Source organism: Schistocerca cancellata, chromosome 5, assembly GCF_023864275.1.
Source record: "Schistocerca cancellata isolate TAMUIC-IGC-003103 chromosome 5, iqSchCanc2.1, whole genome shotgun sequence".
NCBI classification, from domain to species: domain Eukaryota; kingdom Metazoa; phylum Arthropoda; class Insecta; order Orthoptera; family Acrididae; genus Schistocerca; species Schistocerca cancellata.
Genome location: NC_064630.1, coordinates 580,136,573 through 580,151,513, shown reverse-complemented (window position 1 = coordinate 580,151,513; position 14,941 = coordinate 580,136,573). Strand labels below are relative to the sequence as shown.

Here is a 14,941-nt window from a genome sequence, read left to right as displayed (position 1 = left end):
ATTTATGCCCCACTTGTCAGCTATTTGATATATTTTAGAGCTTGTGTTAAATAGGTGTGAAATTCCAACCTTGAGTGATATGCCTCTGTACTTAAATCAACTCCAGGTTTATTTCATATTGCATTTTAAATGTTCATACTTTTCATTGACGTCTAACTTGTCCAATTTCACTTCAAAGGTATGAGTTCTCTTGACTTCAGAACAGTACTTTAGTGTCAACACAGGCATGACAATGCTGCCAAACAACACTTTCAACAAAAGGCACTGTACAGGCCGATGGTGGCCCAACAACAAGCCAGGAACAGAGAACCGCAGGAGGAAATGAAAACTCACTGTGCGGGTCAATCTACAGGAAGACAGGAAGTGAAATTGCATAGTGATGTGCATAAGGGCAAACACAACACATGGCAGTCATGGCTGGTGACGACTGAGCACACACAAACGGCGCGAGGTACAAGAGATGTCTGTGACGGTTGAACTTAACATTAGAACTATCCTGCATGGCTTACTGTCGCCTGCAGGTAAAGACTTTCATCAGCAGGACTGCCTATACAGCATGTTACATGTTCCTCCTTAGCATTCGTCATAACTAGTCTGCTGCACTTACCCACGCATATTCATCTGCCTTAGTCATGATATCTGCTGCAGGGGATACTAAGCCAGTCCCCACTGAAAATATCATGTAGGGCTGAAATTGCCAGGCTTGGGTTGCGACCTCCAGTGCGGAACCGGAGAGAGTGCCAGAGACACGGCCAGCAGACCGATCACCAAATGAGGCAACACTGTCACTGCCGAGTCCATCGGAGGGGTGAAAGGGTGTGGAGGCTAAGGCAACAGTTGTTCCACCACCAATGACAGAGGTGAGGCCAAATACACCAGTGAGGAGTAGAGGTAGCAGAGGACGGGGACGGGGGTCAGAATCTATGGGCTCCACATTGTTAGGTACACAAGCGAGCCTCACAAGGGTCCGTGGCCACAGATGAATGGAGGCCACAAAGGGTTGGCAGGGGGGAAACACACCACCTGTACCAGGAACAACATCGTGACCAACCCTGCCACCTGTCTGATGGGAAGACTGCTGCAGATGCAAGTGATTTGCATGATTGGTCTGGTGCTCCCGATTACAAACAATTGTCGATCATAGTGGCCCACCGTGGCACCCAGTAGCCACCCCTGGTGCTGGCCGAAAAACTAGGCCCAAATGGCAGTCTTGGGAGGGAAAACATGGCAGACCATGATGCTCTTGGCCGTGCAACTTAAGGCACATTAAATCGAGAAGATGGCACCCGTGTAAATGTTCTGGTATACTGTGCTCATTGACAGGAATTACCCAGTATGTGATGTCTGTATGTATGCACTCGAAGATGCGTTGTGGGAAAAGGTACACATAGACTTATTCTGTTGGGTCTTGAACAAAGCATTCCACCTCCAAGTTAGAACCCTGATGAAACGAGAGGTGGTCAGATGCTGGATACTGGTGTGAGGTGCATTTTTTAATGTACACCATGCCAGATCTATATGCTGGATACAAACCCAAAGAGACACCCATCTGGGTAACCAAAATGATTTTCAGAAAAAGTGAGTTGGGAGCCATGGCTGTCATGACCTGTTATGCTGTTAATCAAAAATCCAACAAGGTTGGGTGCCAAGGCATCATCCATCATCCTATGTGCAGACGAGAGCCTTCTGCCGATCAGACTAGGGGTCGTGCTCCAATGGCAGCTGCAGTTGTGCATCAACATTTGCATGCTGGGTGGTGGAGCATTAACAAATGTCGTAGCATTAATTACTGAGGAAGAGGGCCTACCTCTACAATCTGTGGACAGTCCTATGTGGTTGCTTGGAACGAGGGCCAAATATGGAAACCAGCGGCTTGTCGTCGGTGATGAGGAGGAACCTTGTGCCATACAAGAAAACATGAGCTGTTTTAATTCCAAAAACAATAGCCAATGCCTTTTGTCCACTTGTGAATAATTACATTGTGCTGCAGAAAGTATCTTTGATGCAAAAGTGATTTGCTGTTCACTACCATCCGTATTCCAATTGGGCAGAACCACAGAGTTCCATTCTGGGGCACATCACCGTTGATGGTTAATGATTGACCTGGCATAAAAGAAGCCAATCAGGGAGCAGGCCACAGACAGTGCGTGAGGGACTGAAAAGATTGTTGACAACCCATAGACCAGACAAATTTAACATCCTTTTGTCAAAGCTAGTTAAGAGGATGGCAGATGTGGACGACCTGGGGAATGAACTTGGCATAATATGAAATTTTGCAAAAAGAGAGAGAGAGAGAGAGAGAGAGAGAGAGAGAGAGAGAGAGAGAGAGAGAGAGTGGAGCTCCTCCTTGGTCTTGGACACTGGAGGTCCTCCATGGTCTTGGACAATGGCTTTGATGTGGTTGTCCATAGGGATGAGACCTTATTTGTTGAGCATGTGTCCCGAAAGATGCGCCTTCAAGCAGAAGAAGCTGCTCTTCTCTGTCTTGCAACAAAGGCCATTCTCCAGAAGGTGTTGGAAAACCAAAACCATCTACAGGTTTCATAAATGCTTCTCTTGGGTAGAGCCCATAACCCAGATGTCGTCAAGGTAGTTTATGGAACAAAGAATGTTCTGAATCACCGGCTCTAAATACTGTTGATAAATTCCTGACACAGACAAGATTCCAACTGGTCAAGAGCAAAGGGGGTGTTAAGTACCAAGAAAGTTAGTGAAGTTGCATCCAATGGCAATTGCAGTTCAGTGTGTGAAAAATAGTGCCGCTCGACAACATTACCAACAACTCCTGTGGCCCCAGAATTGGGTAGATTGTATGTTGACTGTGTTTACCACATGGTGCTGCTGGGCTTCTGAATGACCACCAAAGAGGTGGCTCACTGACTAGATGATATAGGAGAAACATTGCCCTGATCCTACCAATATTGCAACTTGGCATTTACCTTGGTGTGCATAGAGATGGCTTGCGTAAAGGGGGGGGGGGGGGGGGGGGACGAAATTTAGGCACCACTGACATGTACCTCGAAATTTTCTTCCCAGTCCAAGGTATTCTCAGATAGCTGGTTGTATGACCATAGTAATGAGGCCAAAACTTAAGAGGCTTTACCAAATGAACTTTAGCTACTTGAAAGCCAAAAAGAGAAAAAAAAAGATTAACCCAAAAATATTTTGCACCAATGTAGAGGTGGGAAGAATACCTGGGAAACAGCATGGGGCCCTGGGGTTGGTTTACCATACACCCCTCGTTGTTGTTGTTGTTGTTGTTGTTGTGGTCTTCAGTCCTGAGACTGGTTTGATGCAGCTCTCCATGCCCCTCATTGTACCACCTGTCAATTGTCGGAAAGGACGTTCCTTGCCGCTGCTATAAGATCATGAGGTTTCACAATCTGACCAACATGAGCTAAAGAGGGCTTAGTGAAGATAAATGCCCTAATTTAGACCACAGGATAGGGTGGTAACCAGATGATCACATTGCAGATTAGTGAGTCTGCATGTGAGGATGTGAGGTAGCACATACGGGGTCACTTAAAACGACACTTGTACGAGAGACCCTGCAAGGTGATCCAGGCCTCATACCACTGCCTGAGGCACTTGTACTGGTTGAACTGCAACGGCGCTGCCACCTAATGGATTTGATATCTGAAATACTGCATAACCAACACACACAGCTTGTCAAAGGGGCACTTCTTGGGATCAGTGGATTTTGCAGACCTTCATCTAACGCCATACTGCTGGGCAATAGCAAGATGCCTTTTTCAGCTGGATTGCAATACACCTTAGCTGGCAGAGCCGCAAGAACAAGAACAGGTAATTTTACCACCTTTCTGTAGTCTCATTAAAACAGGCAAGTAATGTCAGGAGACAAGAAAGAAAACTGCACAGCAGGTGCCTGGTCCACCACCTGCGTGGTGTGGGTGCAAAGCAATTCCACATTCTGGTTAAGCAGCATCCAAATCTGCTCATAGTACTACTGCTTCTTCTTCTTCTTCTTCTTCTTCTTCTTCTTCTTCTGTAGGTGCACTGTAGAAATAGTGGGTCCACAATGAACCAAAATTAACAGTATGAAAAGGAAAGTAAAAAACTGAAGCATCACATGTCTAAGAACATCCTTTGTTGTGCCACTTTATCTGCACAGGCATGACAACACTGCTAAACAACACTGTTAGCACACGGTTCTGTATGGCTTAATGGCGTCTTGATAATAAGCTGGGGAACAGAACCCTGCAGGGGGAAATGGAAACTCGCTTTACAAGTCAATCTGCTGGGAAGCAGAAAATCCGAAACAGGGTGGAGACGTGCATGGGAATGTACACAACACACAGCATGAGCAGACAGCTGACAACTGAGCTCAAAGAAATGGCACAAGGCGACAGTTGCACTCATGTTAGAACTGCTAAGATTGGCCTGCTGTTGTCCAATGGTAAACACTTCTGTCAGTGGGTCTGCTCATATAATGTATTGTATGCCCCCGCCCCCATAACAGTTGTCCACACTAGTCCACTGCATTATCAATGCCAGCTCATCTGACCGGTGCATTGTTATAAGCTAATTTCTTAGCTATCCTCTTACTGGGACTTGTGTTTTTTTTTTTTTTTTTTTTTTTAAGTTAGATGTCAGAGTGTTAAGAGTTTGTGGTACATAATTTGTTTTGAAAGGAAGAATCAAGGAACTGACTTGATGCTTACCTAGAGCAGTTTTGTGAAAACTGTTGGCAGATTTATATTAGGATTGTTGCTATTAAAATAACATTCCATATTATTATTATTATTATTATTATTATTATTATTATTATTATTATGTACTGATCCTTAACATTTCTGCGCTTCCAGCAGCTTGAAGTATGTGAAAACAAATAAAGTAAACTGCAGTGTTTGATGGTAAATGCTTTGAAGCTGTGATTATTCTGTTTGAGATTTTCATCAGTGAAGGAATTCTGTGTTATTCCTGTAAAATCAAGTAATATTTGAGATTGTTTTCTCTGCATTTTCACAAAAAAACTAATTTTTTTTTTATGTGAATGCCTCAAGAGTTTTCTTGTATTGCAGTGTCTGGATTCCAGCAGACCATGGCTCTGTTATTGGATTTTGCACTCTCTTGAACTTCTGGAGTTAACTCTAGAGCCAGATTTTATCTCTAGTATTGCACAGTTCCTTGCAAGGTGGTATGAAAACTAACAACATTTAAAGTAGATATGTTGTTTTATTTCACTATTGTACAGTATATAAGCCAATATTATCATATTGCAGATGTCAGTGCCCCGATGGAGGGTTTGGCGGTGGTCCAGGGCAGTATGCACATCTTGCACCCACATATGCAGCTGTTAATGCATTATGTACGCTTGGAACAGAAGAAGCATTCCGTGTCATTGATAGGTAATATCCAATTTCATGGTAGCATTTGTATAGCTCGAAGTTTTGAAAAAAGCTCTACATTTCAGAGAGTAAGGGAAAATTTATCTTCAGTTTTGAATTTACGTGTGTACTCGGTGCTTAGTCTTTGATGTGTGGTTCACTAGTCTTGTTTGCAGTCTTCCTTTCCAATCTACAGATTTATATGGGAAGGTCCAACATGTGCACAGTTCCGTTTGTGCCAGAATGTTCCTACCTTAAATGTTGCGATATACATGTACAATTCATTGTGATAAAGAACAAATCTGTTAACGATGTGCAGTGCTGATTGTAATTTGTCTCATTATTGGAGCTTATCTATACTAGTACATAGAAACAAGTTGATGTTTAACATTGTAACCAGAAATCTCAAAGTTCTTGACTAGTGTACTTCAGCTTTTTACACAATACTCTAATAAACAGTTAGACGGGGATATATATATATATACCTAAAAACAAAGACGATGTGACTTACCAAATGAAAGTGCTGGCAGGTCGACAGACACACAAACGAACACAAACATACACACAAAATTCAAGCTTTCGCAACAAACTGTTGCCTCATCAGGAAAGAGGGAAGGAGAGGGAAAGACGAAAGGATGTGGGTTTTAAGGGAGAGGGTTAGGAGTCATTCCAGTCCCGGGAGCGGAAAGACTTACCTTAAGGGGAAAAAAGGACGGGTATACACTCGCGCACACACACACATATCCATCCACACATATACAGACACAAGCAGACATATTTGTGCATCTTTTTGCTATTTCTTATTTCTGCATGTTGTAAATATTCTTCTCTAGTTTTAGGATTTTGTCGGTTCTTTTTTTCAGAGTGACTTTGAAAAGAGTTTTGCTTCTGTAAGCCATCTCTTGTCGAACCACAGTCTTGCAATGGTTTAATTTAGTTTTGAGTGATAGGTATTTTATTTTGTGTGTTAATTTCTGAGCTTATATCATTTTGTTAATTTTTTATTGCCACACAGGTATCTTGTCCAAGTTGTATGTTATAATTTGTCCTAGATATTTAAGTTCTTTCACCATTTTTACTTCCATGTTAGTTACTGTTACGTGGTTAATTGCTGCTGGATCAGCTACCATTATCTCAGTCTTTATGAATGACACCTGGAGTCCTATTTTGGTGCTGTATTTTGTAGGCTTGTTATGTGATTTTTGGTTTCTTGAATGTTATTAGCTAGAAACAATAAGTCATCTGTGAATTCCAAGTAACTCATGTTTATATGACTTTCTTAGTTCCAGTTAATGTTTTAGGACTTTCCTTGTACCAGAGTACCAGAGCACAATTGAAAAGTCATGGCGATAAACCATCTCCCTGTCGTAACCCTGTCTTAGTCATAAATGGCTCAGATATTTCTCCTCGGAACTGTACTTTAGATTTGGTGTTTGGTTTTATTAGTATCTTCATCATTCAAGATCTGAGGATACCTTCAAAGGATATGACTTGTTGTTTCAGCCTTCCTTTGGAGTAACCCATTACCAGTTTCAAAATGATTATATGTTCTAGACAGCTTTTCCAGGGCCTAAAGTTCCCGTTGGTATTCTCCTGGTTACAATTGTTGTACAGAATCCAAAAGGGAATGTCTGTATAGTTGTCTGGATTTGATTTGTCTCCTTTTTTGTGTAGTCTAATGTTCTAGTAGTTCTTCTTTGTTCCAGATTTTCGCTGGGCTTGGGTGTAATGATATCTTCACTGGTTATTTTGCATACTTCCAGTTCCACAAATGTTTGACCTCCTCCACTTGATTTGTAATTTATCAGCTCTCTCAAGGCTTTAGGCTTCATAGATTGTAGTTGGGTTTATATTTTGTGCTGGTGTTTTGATAATGGTATCTGTATTTATTTGTAATAGTTCCAGGGGCTCTTAAGAATTTAGTAACTTGTTAAATGTGTCTGTTAAAATTTCTGTATTTATTATATAGGTGTGGACCATATTACTTTTATCCTTTAACATTAATGTTGAAGGCTCATGCCTTTGTTGTAGGCTGAAAAAATGTTTTGTAGTAATCCCTTGAGTTGATTTTTTTTTTTTTTTTTGCGCCGTCCGGTGTGGCCGTGCGGTTCTAGACGCTTCAGTCTGGAATTGTGTGACTGGTATGGTCGCAGGTTCGAATCCTGCCTCGGGCATGGATGTGTGTGATGTTCTTAGGTTAGTTAGGTTTAAGGAGTTCTAAGTTCTAGGGGACTGATGACCACAGATGTTAAGTCCCATAGTGCTCAGAGCCATTTGAACCATTTTTTACTTTTTTGCTATCTTTTTTGTATTGGTGTTTAATACTTATTATTTTTTGTGAGTTCCAAGTGTGACTGATACCTTAAACCAGTCTTAGCATTTATCTACCTCTGTTTTGTCGCACTCATCCTTGCAGGTTAATGTTTATTCCATAGGTTTATTGGGAATACTTATTCAGCTATTTGTTTTAGTTGGGAGAACTATTTCTTGTAGATCTGTTGGTTTTATATTCCTTGTTTGTTTTTTATATTCTTTGTTATTTATCAGTTTATGGGGGTCATAGGTTATCTTCTTTTTGGGGTGGGATTTTTTCTTTGTCATTGGTATGAATTTAATTTTTATTTTTATCGCGTAATGATCTGATTCCATATCTGCCCCCTTTCAAAATTTTCACATTGTAGATTTCCCTGTGTTAATTTTTATACTTACAGACATGATCCTCTGCCAGCTGTTGTGACCATCCCCCTTTTACTTTTTTGTTGTTGCATTTAGCCTTTGTTTCTCTACTGCACCTATTTTATGTTTTACCCTTGATATTAGCTAATGATGAAAGAACTGGTGATAAGCTTTTTATACTTTCTCTGAGGTAGTGAGTGCTGTTTCTTTCTACACTCCTGGAAATGGAAAAAAGAACACATTGACACCGGTGTGTCAGACCCACCATACTTGCTCCGGACACTGCGAGAGGGCTGTACAAGCAATGATCACACGCACGGCACAGCGGACACACCAGGAACCGCGGTGTTGGCCGTCGAATGGCGCTAGCTGCGCAGCATTTGTGCACCGCCGCCGTCAGTGTCAGCCAGTTTGCCGTGGCATACGGAGCTCCATCGCAGTCTTTAACACTGGTAGCATGCCGCGACAGCGTGGACGTGAACCGTATGTGCAGTTGACGGACTTTGAGCGAGGGCGTATAGTGGGCATGCGGGAGGCCGGGTGGACGTACCGCCGAATTGCTCAACACGTGGGGCGTGAGGTCTCCACAGTACATCGATGTTGTCGCCAGTGGTCGGCGGAAGGTGCACGTGCCCGTCGACCTGGGACCGGACCGCAGCGACGCACGGATGCACGCCAAGACCGTAGGATCCTACGCAGTGCCGTAGGGGACCGCACCGCCACTTCCCAGCAAATTAGGGACACTGTTGCTCCTGGGGTATCGGCGAGGACCATTCGCAACCGTCTCCATGAAGCTGGGCTACGGTCCCGCACACCGTTAGGCCGTCTTCCGCTCACGCCCCAACATCGTGCAGCCCGGCTCCAGTGGTGTCGCGACAGGCGTGAATGGAGGGACGAATGGAGACGTGTCGTCTTCAGCGATGAGAGTCGCTTCTGCCTTGGTGCCAATGATGGTCGTATGCGTGTTTGGCGCCGTGCAGGTGAGCGCCACAATCAGGACTGCATACGACCGAGGCACACAGGGCCAACACCCGGCATCATGGTGTGGGGAGCGATCTCCTACACTGGCCGTACACCACTGGTGATCGTCGAGGGGACACTGAATAGTGCACGGTACATCCAAACCGTCATCGAACCCATCGTTCTACCATTCCTAGACCGGCAAGGGAACTTGCTGTTCCAACAGGACAATGCGCGTCCGCATGTATCCCGTGCCACCCAACGTGCTCTAGAAGGTGTAAGTCAACTACCCTGGCCAGCAAGATCTCCGGATCTGTCCCCCATTGAGCATCTTTGGGACTGGATGAAGCGTCGTCTCACGCGGTCTGCACGTCCAGCACGAACGCTGGTCCAACTGAGGCGCCAGGTGGAAATGGCATGGCAAGCCGTTCCACAGGACTACATCCAGCATCTCTACGATCGTCTCCATGGGAGAATAGCAGCCTGCATTGCTGCGAAAGGTGGATATACACTGTACTAGTGCCGACATTGTGCATGCTCTGTTGCCTGTGTCTATGTGCCTGTGGTTCTGTCAGTGTGATCATGTGATGTATCTGACCCCAGGAATGTGTCAATAAAGTTTCCCCTTCCTGGGACAATGAATTCACGGTGTTCTTATTTCAATTTCCAGGAGTGTATAATGCCTTGACCATAATGGATCAGGAGTGAGACGGCTGGACAGCCCCTTCACGTGCTGAGTCGAGGGGGGTCACTCACCTGGCCCCATCCAGCTACTGACCTGATGTTTCTCTCAATTTAATTTATTATTTTACTACTAAAAATCCCCCCCCCCCCCCATTAGAAAGCATTCTTTACCTCATAACTGTCTTAGCACTGGTCAGATGCAGATGTGGTTTCTAGTACCATAGACAAGGCCTGGGGAGCCATTGTCAGCTCTTGAACTGCATGCCAGACCCTCTCATATACTTTTACCTCCCTTTATTATTTCCCAGCTCTGGCATCAATATTGCTTTCAGTGCCACAGTTTTACCACTCCTACACACTACACATTTGAATAATCCCAGCCAGCCAGCCAACCAACCAACCAACCAAAACCCTTGCCAATTATCATGTTATCCATGAGACAAAAAACTATGTGAATTATGATCTGTTGGGAGAATGCATGGTAGATTCTGAAGAACATGGTCAGTGACATGAATGTGTGTGCCTCCCCCCTCCCCCACCATCCTCCCCCTACACACACACACACACACACACACACACACACACACACACACACACACACACTCACACACTTAATGTAGTCCAACTCCTGTATAACTGTGGCCTGCAACACATGAATTTCTCTATCTACAGCGTGATTTATGATGTGCCATACTTGTGGCATGTCCATTTAACTAGCGCATTTTTTGAATCTTGTTCTTCACACATCAGTGAATGTCTCTTGAGCTAGTCAGTGGAAGCATGTAAACAGTTTAAATTGTATTTTAAACTTTTTATTTTCAACTTCATTACACTATCCCAAACTGACAGTTTTAATGTTTTAAGGCTGGCTTATCAAATTCTGTATTGAGGTAAACTTGGGTATAAGTACCTGTATCATTATAATGCATGCCATTTTGATTGTAATTTATCTTGTAGTATAATTAATTGTTTGGTGGAGATGTGTATATAGATGTGAAGAAAGTAAGTCATTGACGTTCTGGAACATACTGACAGGGATGTGGAGCCGTGCCAGCTCCAGTGCCTTGGCTAGCTGCACTAGGTTTCACAGCTGAGGATCCACAGCATGAACAGTCCAATCCAGATGGTCCCATAGATTCTTGGTTGGGTTTAAATCCAGGGGCATTGGGTGGTAGGGGAGTATGGTAAACTTATCCTGGTGCTCTTCAAATAACATGTGTACACTGAGAGCTGTGTGACATATTGCAGTGTCTTGTTGGTAGGTGCCGTCATGCCAAGGAAAAACAAACAGCATGTATGGGTGAACATGTGCCCAATGATAGGTGCATACAGACGTGCCAACTCTCCCGATTTAAGCGGGAGACTCCCAACTTTTCCTTCTTCCTCCCGATCTCCCAACAGTGAAGACCGATCTCCCGATTTTCAGAGCAGTTTCAATACTTTCCTTACTATTTGAAAATCCTGCATCTTTGATATATTGGTGGATGACAAGGAATGGCTGCTACTTGTCTATGTCGACTTGGTAGATTGGTGCGGTGGCTGTCGGGAGCAGCAATAGGCGTAGCTCGCACTTTGGATCTACAAGGAAGTAAGGAACTTATCGTTGGCAGCGTTCAGAGACAAATGAATATCTTTCAACCAGTGCCAATTTCCTCCGCTTCTGGTAGCACCAGCGCAGTCGTAAAGTTATCATGGACAAGGAGTAGTCGATAGTTGTTTCAAGCAAAGTGATTAGCATTGTTGTGTCTAAAATGCAGTGTTGCCAAGTTAGAGGATTTCCCCCTAAATTTAGGGGGAATTAAGCTGCCTAGGGGGAAGTTAGAGAGAGAAATGTTTCAGGGGGAAAAATATTTAGTGTTACTACCCTCCCCTCCCCTCCCCTCCCCTCCCCTCCGCTTGGCAATTTCATTCTGGACTCCCTTTTACCGCCCCACTGCCCCGCTTGCTTACCTGACAGTGTGATAAATTATTTAGGGGAATTTGATGTGCAATATAGGGGGAAATGGTGTGCGAGGGTTGGCATCACTGCTACAAGACCATTGTCTAGAACGTAGGATCATTGTGTTCTCAGTTCTGTTGCGCAATTTGTGTACTCAGTAGTAGTTGTTGGCTGCGTATCTTGAAGATGTTGATTATTTTTCATGTAGAATGGCGAAGAAATATGATGCAGTGTTCAGAAACGTTTATAAGGAAGAGTTTCCGTGTTTAAGTGAATCGGGGAAGGGACAAACTTAAGCATTTTGTGGTGTATGTAGATGTGACTTTTCAGTAGCTCATGGTATGTCCATTATTTAGTAGTTACATGTAAATAATAAAGCAAATGTAATTGAATTGTTACAGTTATTAAATTATTGCAACTTTAATCGTCAGGGATGTGTTGTAATTCAGAATAGTACACCGCTAAAATTCTCCTTTTGAAAGTTGGCATGTCTGTGCATATTTGTGTTGACCCACTGAGTGTTCCGGAATGATGAGATCACTCAGGGAAAGCCATGAAAACATCATCAAAACCACAATGCTCCCTGCTCTGGCCTGGTCCATTCCAATGATTGTTGCAGAGCCATACATGCGTAAGGCCGTCAGTCTGATGGAGCATAAAATGTGACTCATCTGAGAAGGCCACTTGTCACCATTCAGTGGATGTCCAGTTGCGGTGTTGGTTTACAAATTCCAGCTCACATCGCCGATGAACAACGGTCAGTGTGAGTGCATGAAACAGGTGTCTGCTTTGGATGCTTGTATGCAGCAACATTTGCTGAACGGTCATTGACGAGACACTGTTGGTAGCCCCTTTGTTCACCTGGATTGTCAGTTGCTCAACAGTCGCATGGCTGTTCACGTGTACACATCTCTCCAGCTTCATTCACCCCTGCCATCAATGGATCGTGGTGCATCACAGTTGCCTCAGCGCCAGTTTTAGATAGCGCCATTTTGCCATGAATGGCGTACTTTAACCATGGCAGCATGCAAAAAGTTTACTAACTTAGCCATTTCAGAAATGCATCTACCCTTGGCCCAAAAGCCAATGATCATGCCCGTTTGGACGTCAGATGAATCGTTCAGTTTCCTCAGTACGATGACGACTGCACTGTTTTCTGCCTTGCTAGTGCTGCCATGTACCATCTGAGAGTTGTTGTTACATGTTGATGTTCAACATAGTGGGTGTTCACATTAATGTGAACTGACTGTGTATATGCATGCAGACACATTTATTCCAGTTTTAATTTTTAAACACCTTTATCCAGTAGCATTTGTAGTAAGATTTTAATGTGTACTTGACAATATAAGAGCATTTTGTGTTTCGTACTGAGTGTACCGTAAAAGTGCTGTTCAGATACTTGAGTTAGAGCATTTGAATTTAACATATATGGTAAGGGTAGTTTACATTGCAAATCAAAATAATATTTTGAGCCATACTTATTTGACCATTGTATAAAATTGTAAGACAAGTGAAATTCCATTATACCTGCATAGTATGGTTATTCATTTGATTTATACAACTGTGACTAATTATGTTGCAGCTATTTGTAAGGTTCAGTGCTGTTCTTACAACACATACTTACGGTGAAATACTTCAGATTCTAGAGACTTATCAGCATGTAGGCCGATTTTAAATTAATAGACTTTTAAAGTAATTATATTTTTCTGATGTAAATATACCTGTAAAATGGAAGAACACTGAAATCATTGTCATGTTTTTGTTGCAGAGAGAAACTAAGCCAATTCTTATGGGCTGTTAGATCACCGGATGGAGGCTTCCACATGCATGTTGGAGGAGAATGTGACATCCGAGGCGTATACTGCGCACTTGCCGTTGCAAAATTGACGAACATTTATACAGACTCATTGTTTGAAAATTCAGCTGAATGGATAGTCAGGTACATAAAAAATTAAGATTTAATCATGCAATAGGTTAACTTGATCGAGCTGTCCAGGCTGTTGTATGATGATCTTGCACAGTCACAGTCATTATTTAGCTGTAAATGACAAGAATAAATGAATAAATTGGCTTTGGTTAATGGAAAAAGAAAGTTATTTACCTTCTTCGACAAGCAAATATTATACTGAACTAATGTGTATTCTCCTCTGTTTTTTATTGAGCTGTCTGGAGGAATCTCTGGGCTTGCAGAAATAATTTAGAAATAATAATATGGTCACCAACCATAAAGGCAAATAATGGATTGTAGGAGACCAGTAGGTTAGAACTCCATTTGTTTTATTCAGGATAACATCGGACTGTCGTCTACTGCTTACAGACTGTAAAATATGTGTATACTAATTGGTTTCTAAACTTACTCTACAACAATTTCTCAAATCAAGAACAACACTATTGTTTTTAACACCTTTCCTCTCTAAAATATTGACTGAAGAAAAATTGAATTGTGTGTAAATAATTTGAAATAGTATAAATAAGATCCGTTCTCTCTTCTCCATACTTCATTTTCTTAAAAGATAAATACTGATTCTGTAAAAAATGTTTATGGAGATTTCTTTAAATGTTGATAAAAATCAGACTTTATTTTTATTTTATTTATTTAATTAATTTCTTTTCAGTTGCCAGACATATGAAGGTGGTTTCTCAGGCTGCCCTGACATGGAGGCGCATGGAGGCTATACATTCTGTGGCTTGGCGGCATTAACTATACTTGGAAGAGAAAATTTGTGCAATATGAAGGCACTTATGGTATGTGCTGTGTAGTTCTCTTCTGATCATAATGTAACATTCACATTAAAATAACTGTGTGTTATTATTTGTGATGAGGTTGTTGGTTTCTAATTATGTTTTGTTAAGTGCTTTAATTTCTTATCAAAGGTAAATATAACATGCAGTAAAAATGTGGAAGCAGCATATTGCAACCTAACATTATATTAAAACCACAGTTTTTCCAGTTTTATTAGTAGATGTAGTGAAGTGGGGACTATGATCTGAAATATATTTATTGCATCAGAACTTGGTGTGTCAGCTATAGTGATGTATTACAGAAAGATCATCCAGACTGAGCTATTACAGAAAGATATTGCACACTGAGCTTGTTTCGCTGCGCTCATGCACATGCAACCCCCCCCCCCCCCCTCCACATACACACACCCTCCCTCTCTCTCTCTCTCTCTCTCTCTCTCTCTCTCTCTCTCTCTCTCTCTCACTACTAAACCATTTATGTAACTTTGAAACAGTAGAGTTACCTTTCAGTGAGTACTTCATTGTACCCAACCCCACCACTTTTACTCTCCCTCCACAGTAAGTTTCAAGACTCACATGAACAGTTTGAGGT

At 42.5% G+C, this 14,941-nt stretch overlaps 1 protein-coding gene across 1 annotated transcript in view; it reads left to right on the top strand.

Moving 5' to 3' along the window:
* The window catches only part of LOC126187512 (protein farnesyltransferase subunit beta), a 66,978-nt gene that overhangs the window by 27,063 nt on the left and 24,974 nt on the right, over positions 1–14,941 (top strand). The window contains exons 3-6 of the mRNA XM_049928645.1: positions 5,043–5,155; positions 5,244–5,369; positions 13,376–13,546; positions 14,223–14,352. Of these exons, the coding sequence (XP_049784602.1) occupies positions 5,043–5,155; positions 5,244–5,369; positions 13,376–13,546; positions 14,223–14,352 (540 nt within the window). The remainder of the gene's footprint in view (positions 1–5,042; positions 5,156–5,243; positions 5,370–13,375; positions 13,547–14,222; positions 14,353–14,941) is intronic.